Raw genomic sequence first — 8,895 nt, 5'->3', positions numbered from 1 at the left:
CATTTTTCTGAGATCCCTCGATAGACAAGCAATTGGAACAGATGTGTGGGATAATCTGAAGACGTATCCTGTTGGATTGATTACTAAACTGGCTGAGAGCAAATTGGTGTGGTCTGGTAAGACCGTACATTATCTACTTTGTAGACAGCTGCGAGTCTATAAGAAGGAGCTTTGGTCTCTCGTTGTGATCAACCTCTCAGGTTTAGCTTAATAGAATTTGGTGAGATCACGGGTTTAAACACAAATCCACTGCCAGAAGAAAGTTTTGAACCTGATCCAGAGAATTACAAAGCGTTGTGGGAGTTGTTGAAAGTGCCGCTTGGGTGCGGACCCAAGTTTGATGAGCTTATAGAAGCTTTAACGGAGTGTCCATTCTGGAGTGCTGATCAGCGGAAATGGTATGGGCTGTTGTTTTTTCAAGCCATTGGACTTATGGCTTGCATCATAATTGTAGAATACCCTTTGAAAGTGCAAAAGAGTATTCGATGATGACGCCCTGATGACTTATCCTTGGGGTCGGACTGCCTATGAATTTCTTGTTGATTCTATCAAGTTGTTGCATCCACAAGGAGGGTCGTACACCCTTAGCGGCTTCAAGGACGTGTTATTGGTTTGGGCGTATGAATCTGTCACAGTGTTCGGAGAGCTTTATGGCAGAAAAGTGAATCCAGACGAAATTCCGCTTTTGCGATGGGTGGAAGTCGTACTTGTGCAAGTCTTGCTACTACAATAGCTAAGGAGATGAATGATCATGAAACGGTAAGGTTTAAATCAGACATATGAATCCTGTAATGTAATGTCTGAGTTATTGGATTAATTTATGGTTAGTTGTTAATTTTAATGACTGATTTATGTTTTTGTGTGTAGGTGCGTGTGAGGAAAATGGTGATGAAGGAGGGTCTAGAAGAGCTGTTTCCTCAGGAAGATGAATGAAGCAGATGACCCCAACTTGATAACCTAATTAAAGATATACATGCAGATAGGTTTGTTAGAGATTTTTATGTGCAATCGAATGAGAAGAACAAAAAAACGAAGGCTGGAGTTTCGTCAGAGGCTGAGCCACCCTCAAAGAAGCAGAAGAAAAGAAAGGTAAGAAACAGAAGGAGGTGAAAATCAATGAGGGTGAAACTGCTGTTGTAGAGGAGAAGGAGAGTGCAAAAGAGAAGGGTCGTAGCGAAGCGGTTCTGCTGAACATAGTTGCTCATCTCGAGAAGTTGGACCGAAAATTGACTCGAGATTAACAGAATACGACACCAAGTTTGGAGATTTTTCCCAAGGCCTTTTGGATACCATTGGAGATACAGTGAAAACTACAGTTGAAGAGCGTCTGAGAGTTTTGGGGGTGTCCAATAGTAGTCAACCTGAAGGTCAACACGTGATGGTCTCAGAAGACAACCAACAGCCGGAGTCCAATAGTGGTCAACCTGATGGTCAAAACGTGATGGTCTCAGAAGACAAACGACAGCCGGACTCCAATAGTGGTCAACCTGCATCTAAGACCCCTTATGATAAACAGTCCGAAGACAGCCAACCGCAAAAGACCCTGATAAAGGCCAATCTGAGAGAATCTGGCAGATGATATGCTAAAGCTGATGCGAAAGGTATGGGAGCAAAGCTGAATTCGAAGGTTGTCAGGGATAAGGCTGCTGGGGTGAAAAAGAACTTGGATTTGGCGTTTGGTAATGCCGATGCAACAAATGCTGATTGGGTCTCTGATTCTCCTGGAAAGGAACCACCATTCGGACGCGGTTGCAGGGGCTTAGGGAAAAGAAAAAACTTAGCGGCTGATTTGGAGAGGAATGAAATGAGTTGAGTTAAAGAAGAAGCAGAAGCAAGAAGAAGCTGAGTTGAAGAGGAAGAAGAAGCAAGAGCAAGAAGAGGCTGAGTTAAAAGAAGCAGAAGAAAGAAGAGGCTGAGTTAAAGAAGAAAAAGAAGCAAGCAAGAAGAGGCTGATTTTAAAGAAGAAAGAAGAAGAAGAAGAGGCTGACTCAAAGAAAGGATATTCCTGCTTCAAAAAGGACTCGCAGTGGTACAATAAGAATACCCATTCCGACTAAGCAAATTAAGAACACCAAGTATTCAGACGAACTGTGGCCGGAATCTGATGTGGAGGAAGATGAAAGGAAAAGGTGTGGAAGAATAAAGGAGTATCGGCTGAAAGCTGTTCAAATTATCTCCAGATGGGTCTCAAATGAGTGCGGAATTTGGTCCTTCTGTACCATTTCCCCACATCGGAGACAATGTACGACGTGCATGAGAGAAAAGTTTTGAACCTTCACCTGCAATATATGATCCCCTAGGACCTGTTGATCCGGTTAAAAGGATAATCTTTTGCAACACCTAAAGCCACACGAGTAAGGACTTTTGCACCATTTCGTTGATTTTAGCTAATAAAAGATTTTTGCAGAGAACTGAGTTGTGTTAAATTATCAGGGAAATTCCCATGGAGAAGCTCACGAGGATATTGAGTTCTACAGAATCCTCATCACTCCAAGACCTTGGCCCATCAAAGAATATGGATGCTGGTTCAAAATGTAAGTATGCAGCTGAGTTATATTTACTTTACGGCTAAGTTTAAGTATGGTACAGCTGAGTTATATATTATCTGTGCAGCATATTGCTTCGTATATTAGAGTCCTCATTCAAAGGTCCAAACAAGATCCCAGCCCATTCTGGTCCAAGCGCGTTGCCTTATAGACTCTTGGTTCCTTGAATCATGGGTTCACGATTATAAGCAGTTCGAAGTCAAACCGGAAATGGTCAAATTCAAAGGAAGTGGTTACGAGGGTTAGCAAACGGTTTGATCCCCACAGACATTCAGACAAAGTTGCGGTGGTTTACAGATGTAGATCACTTGTACGGAGTGTTAATACTGGCGGCAATCATTGGGTGGGTTTTCACGCGGATCTGCATAAAGAGAAGGTTGATTGCTATGATTCAATCGTTGGAGAGCAAACACTCGAAAGTGATCGGAGAATGCTAAAATTCTTTGGGCCGCTTACTCGTATGCTCCCTGCGATTCTGAATGCCCTTATTCCTGATGATATCCGAGTCCATACCAAGAAAGATTTTGTATTCAGACGAAGAACAAAACGTATTGTTCCACAAAACAACCTGAGAGGCGACTGTGGAGTGTATTCATTGAAGTTCGTCGAGTGTCTAGCGCTTGGTGTAGCTTTTGATGGGATATCTGATGAAAATATTCAAGGTCTGAGAATGAAGATGGCAGCAGATGTCTTCAATGAAGGAAGTTGTTGTAGTTTGGTAGGGTCGTTTGGCGATGAATGAAGATGAGTTTTGTATGTATGACTTATGGCTAGATATTTTGTACTTGACTTAAAGTTATGATTTGTTTATCGTAACTCAGCCACCTTGTTTAAATTACGCAGCCGTTACGTTAGATATAGCTCAGCCGCCCTCAAACTATACCCTAAAATAGGGAAATATTTAATAAGTCAGCCGATTCTTCTTCATAAAACAGCCGTTTAGGTAGATATAGCTCAGCCAAACCTCAAACCATACCCTAAGATAGGAAAATATTTAATAAGTCAGCCGATTCGTCTTCATAAAGCAGCCGTTAAGGTAGATAAAAGTCAGCCATACCTCAAACCATACCCTGAATTAAAATAATTGATATGTTTATACTTAAAAATGTTATAACATTCCCTAATAAGTGAATATATAATCAACCGAACGTCTCTTATTTATTGAATTAACGAGTTTAGAATCGATCATGATCTTGAGGTATATGTTGTCTTGCAGTTACTTAAAACCTTACATGTAGATATAGAGTGTGATCATAATACAACTCTCCTAAACTATATACAACGCATTTTAAGACTAAATTTATGTTATTTGTTATATTTATCACACCGTTATTCCAAATCCTAAACATAAATCCCTAAATAAACAAACCTAAACTCTAAATACTAAACCCTAAACCCTAAATCCCAAATATTAAATCAGCCGTAATAGGCTATATAACTCGGCCGCCACGTTTGTTAAATGTTGTCGTTTGGCGGGAAATAAGATAAATGAATTTTGAGAAATTTCAATTCCCGCCGTTTCACGTTCTATGTTTCTCTATATATAGTGCCCTTTCTAATACCCTTTCTTACGCCATTATCTCTCTAGAAAAAACCTAAACAATATCTCTCTATCCCCAACAAAAGCCATGCCGATTGTTCCTGAAAATTCAGAGAGGTTAGAGAACAATGTTTTTGCGATACTAAGCTCTGCAAATCGTGAAAACCTCCCTATTCTATACCCTGGTCCGTGTGACTTGCTTGACACAACCAGCCCTACATGGTTTAAATTTTTAACTGAACTCTCCCTGGTCATCCCGACGATTCTTGCAGAAGGATGGGTTCATGCATGGCCGACATACTGCGACATTCCCAATCATTTTAAAGAACGCTGGTTTCTTCAACTCGCTGTAAGGCCCGACATTTGTTCATATATATTAATATATACCATCGGTCTGTAATCTTTGTATTTTTTGTTTGCCGTAGCGGACAAACACATGGGATCGAAGGCATCATTTGACAGTTTGGCGTAATTTTAATCTTGTGGCCAGAAGTCTATTTCGTTGTCAGATGCGCCATTTGAGGTGGACTTGGTTGGAAGGACGCGAGAAGCCAACATGGATGCTAACCAGCGTTTGGCTTGATCTCTGCCACATGTTTGAAGAGTCTGGTCCAGATAATTTTAGTTCCTAAAAGTCTTTTCGTGTCTGTATTTTGAACTTCATTATTTCAGCCATAACTTGTTTCAATGATTCAGCCGCAACTAGTTTGAATGTAATCTCGGCCACATGTTTGAAGAGTCTGGTCCAGATAATTTTCGTTCCTGAAAGTCTTTTCGTGTCTGTATTTTGAACTTCATTATTTCAGCCATAACTTGTTTCAATGATTCAGCCGCAACAAGTTTGAATATAATCTCGGCCACACATTTTATATAATTCAGCCATAACTTGTTTCAATAACTCAGCCGTAATTATATTTTGAAACGCATTATTTCTGTTTGTGAATGTTATCTCGGCCACATATCTAATATAAATAACTCAGTCATCATTGTATTTAAATAACCCAGCATCGATTTAATTTTAAGAGGCGGTATATGGGAAGTTCCATCATTATGCTCGTGGGAAAATTTGGCTGCCATGATAATATCGAGACTCATTATTACGAGTTTTTATATATATGTTTCATTTACAATATCGAGACACTGATATTATATTGTATTTTATATATTTAATAGTATTATATATGTGATGTCGTATCTCTTCTTACAAAGTAAAACAATTTTTAGTTTCGAAAGACTTTGAAATCTATTTTAACAATGTCTTCCTCATCCTTCACCTCAGGAAATTATTACAGACGACGTAGGAATACGGAAAGAGGAACGCCGAAAGAGTGTTGGTGTGGTGCACCATCTGACATTTTTACATCTGGAAGCGAAACAAATCCAGGAAGATTGTACTATTGCTGTGCAAAAGGATATCATAAGGTTAGTTCTGGTTCTTATTTCCCTTGTTCGGAAACGTAATATTTAGATCTGGGTACATTGGTGAAAACAGAGTCATTTATTCAAATGGGCGGATGACTGCTTGGTGGAAGAGGTTGAAGATATTAAGGCAGCGATAAATGGCATGAATAGAGACATCTCGGAGTTGCGAGTTAACGTTGCTCGGTTGGCGAATGGAGTAAAGACAGAATCTGAGAGAAAAGGAGGCGAATGTTTGAGTGAGAGTCGGTGTTTGAGGAATGTGGTTGTTTGTGTGGCTGGAATGGCGATACTTTGCTACTACTACTTCTCTGTTTAGTCATGTTTTGTCATCATAAGTCAGCTTTCGCGTGTTATGTAACTCAGCATTTATTAACTTTTAAGTTGTTTTAACTCAGTCGTATGTAAACAAAACTATGCGTTTATTAAAATATAACTCAGCCGTTAAATCAAATTGATAAAAGCGAGAATGTTTTGTTACCTCTGGTAAATGACATAAATAGCCTTTGGTTAGTTTTATTTACTTTTATGCTCAGATAGTCTCATTAACCAGTAACATTGATTGACCTAACAATTAGAAAAAAAAAACATTGTCGGAAACAGAGAAGGAACCGCAAGGATACGAAATCGCCGTCGACATTGTGTTTACTTCCTCTTCCTAAAAATAACTGTGAGATCTCCGTTATCGTTATCGTTATCGTTCGTTTTAATCGTCTTCGCCGCATTCATTTCTACAAGTTCGTCTTTTCGGTAGGATGTCGCGACGTTAAATATTGATTTGGGGTTTTGTTTCGAGTGAGTTAGGGCTATGTTTCGAGTGAGTTAGGGTGTAGTTGTGATTAGATTATTGTTGTGTTGTAGCTGAGTTATTGTTATGTTGTGGCAGAGTTATTGTTATGTTTTCTCTGAGTTATTGTTATGTTTTCCCTGAGTTATTGTTATGTTGTGTCTGAGATATTTTAATGTTGTGGCAGAGTTATTGTTATATTCATTGAGTTATTGTTATATGTCGTGACTGAGTTATTGTTTGTTTATTTGTTCAGATGGATGTTTCTGATGTTAAATCACGGGGTTACCCTCCAAGACTTTATCCTGTAGGGTCTTCTAACCTAGAAAATAAAGACATTAATCACAATTTCCGTTCACGAGATTTACCTCATATTATAGAAACACTAGGAGAAGATGTATGGAAAGCACTGGTGAACTCTCCCATTGGAGTAGTTGCTAGGCTAGTTGAACGCCGAAGCGTGTGGTCTGGTATAACAGTACACTATCTACTATGTAGACAGCTGCGAGTACATAGGAAGGAGATATGGAGTCTGGTGGTTGATGAGCCTATCAGGTTTAGCTTGGTAGAATTTGGTGAGATAACTGGGTTAAACACTGGTCCATTGCCAACAGAAAGTTTTGAACCTGATCCTGATAAATACAAACCGTTTTGGGCGAAGCTGAAGGTGTCGCTTGGGAGGGGACCCACGTTGGATGAACTGAAGAACTCAATAGAGGTCTGCCCGAATTGGACATTTGAAGAGCGTAAATGGCTAGGGCTATTAGTTCTTCAACACATGGTACTTTATTGTTTGCATCAAAATTCTCGGGTGCCATTTGAAAGTGCCAAAAGAGTGTTTGACGATGAAGCCATGAAGTCGTATCCATGGGGTCGGACTGCATACGAAGTTCTCATTGACTCTATTAAAACGTTGGCTCCAGACAGGGGGTCATACACATTAAGCGGCCTAAAGGATGCGTTATTGATTTGGGCGTATGAATCCATCGTCTGCTTTGGCGAGTGTTTTGGGAGAGTGGTGAATAATGAAGACATTCCACTTTTACGATGGGGTGGAAAGCGTACTCGTGCAAATTTCGAAAACTTGTTGTCTGCCGAGATAAAACAACATAGCCAGGTAAGGTGTAACGCTGCGTTTTGATTTCTTAAATGGCTGATTTATTAGACTTAATGGCTGAGTGTTGTGTTTATTTGGTGGCTGAGTTATATTATATCCTGGTGTTGCAGGTGCGTGTTAGGAGAATGGTTTCGAAGGAGTCAATCGAAGAGTTGTTGCCTGAATGGTCGTGTCAACCTGACGACCCACAACTCGTTAACTTGATAACAGACATACATGCAGGTAGATTTGTAAAAGGTTTTTGGGAAGTGCATGGAAATGCGGAGGGGAAGGGAAACGAGAAGAAGAAGAAAGCTGAGCCACCCAGTAAGAAGCAGAATAAAGTTAAGACCAATGAGGGTGAAGCTGCTGCAACGGGAAAGGGTTCAAGCGAAGAGGAAGATAATAAAGATTCGGGGAACAACGCGAGTCTGATGGCCATTGCGAATACTCTGGATAAACTTTCCAGAAAATTTGATCTATGGACGCGCGATTTAAAAAACCATTGGTGGACCAGAAGTCGATAGATGACATGGTGAAAGTTGCAGTGGAGGAGCGTCTGAAAGTTATGGGGATAGGAAAAAATCTCCAAAACAAAGAAAACCTTTCAAACGTCGCCGCCGACCAACAACCTGAACCGTTGTCATCACCGCAGCCTAATACCCAGCAGAAGTCTGTCTGTAGTCCACTGTTAGCTGAAACCCCTGGAAAGGATATGGGACCTAGGAACAATTTGTCCAACGAGCTTGATAAGGAGAGAGGGATGAAAAAAACTTTGGCTAAGGAGTTTGGAACACATGCTGAAGATGAGGGTGCTAATGTTCTTGGTTTCCTATATGTTTCTCCTGCAAAGGCAACTAAGGCTGAAGACTTACGTCGCCGCTCCACGCGCAACCGTACTATAAGGGATGAGGATGCAGAAGATAAGAAAAAAGCAGTGCAAGCAGAGGCTGTGTTGAAGAAGAAGGAGAAAGCTGCCGCTAAGAGAAAATCGGCTGCCTCAATGAAGCAAAAACAGCATGAGTTAAAGAAACCAAAACAGGCTGAGTTAAAGAATCAAGAACAGGCTGAGTTAATGAATGAAGAACTGGCTGAGTTAAAGAATCAAGAAGCCGATAATATAACTACACCGCGTGCCAATGTAAAAAGATGCAAGGTTGAAGATTCTGTAGAGGACACTGAATTTGCTGTAATGACCGACGAAGTTCTTGCGGAGGAGAATGAAATCTTGCCGGAGTCGCCTATGGCGAGTCATGAATTGATTAGATCTGCTATAGTAAAGGAATATCGGGAGAAAATGGTTAAATTATCTCCACAAGGGTTTGCATTGTCTGAAGGTTCTTCAAGACCAGTTTTTCCGTACATTGGAGACAATGGAACGACGTGCATGAGGAATAATGTTGAGCCTTCATCAGTAATATATGACCCTCTAGCACCTGTTGATCCGATTGTATTGGATAAACTTATGCAACACATCTCGAGAATTCCACCCAAACCACCAGCACCA

At 40.4% G+C, this 8,895-nt stretch overlaps 1 protein-coding gene across 1 annotated transcript; it reads left to right on the top strand.

The window, feature by feature from the left end:
• The first annotated feature begins 5,340 nt into the window (after nucleotides 1-5,340).
• On the top strand, nucleotides 5,341-7,915 carry LOC117134365. The gene is made up of 4 exons (XM_033292656.1): nucleotides 5,341-5,508; nucleotides 5,579-5,818; nucleotides 6,549-7,409; nucleotides 7,520-7,915. The coding sequence occupies exons 1-4, from the start codon at nucleotides 5,341-5,343 to the stop codon at nucleotides 7,913-7,915; spliced, it is 1,665 nt and encodes a 554-aa protein (XP_033148547.1).
• The last annotated feature ends 980 nt before the right edge of the window (nucleotides 7,916-8,895 follow it).

This window comes from Brassica rapa, chromosome A05, assembly GCF_000309985.2.
Source record: "Brassica rapa cultivar Chiifu-401-42 chromosome A05, CAAS_Brap_v3.01, whole genome shotgun sequence".
Taxonomy (NCBI): domain Eukaryota; kingdom Viridiplantae; phylum Streptophyta; class Magnoliopsida; order Brassicales; family Brassicaceae; genus Brassica; species Brassica rapa.
Note: the sequence above shows the minus strand (reverse complement) of the source record. Positions and strands in the feature narration are given on the sequence as shown.

Excerpts from the sequence above, each read along its gene's own strand:
- LOC117134365 (XM_033292656.1), top strand. The coding sequence starts at position 5,341 with ATGTCTTCCTCATCCTTCACCTCAGGAAATTATTACAGACGACGTAGG. Across the intron at positions 5,509-5,578 it reads GTGCAAAAGGATATCATAAG|AGTCATTTATTCAAATGGGC; the intron begins GTTAGTTCTGGT and ends TGGTGAAAACAG. Across the intron at positions 5,819-6,548 it reads TTTGCTACTACTACTTCTCT|ATGGATGTTTCTGATGTTAA; the intron begins GTTTAGTCATGT and ends TTATTTGTTCAG.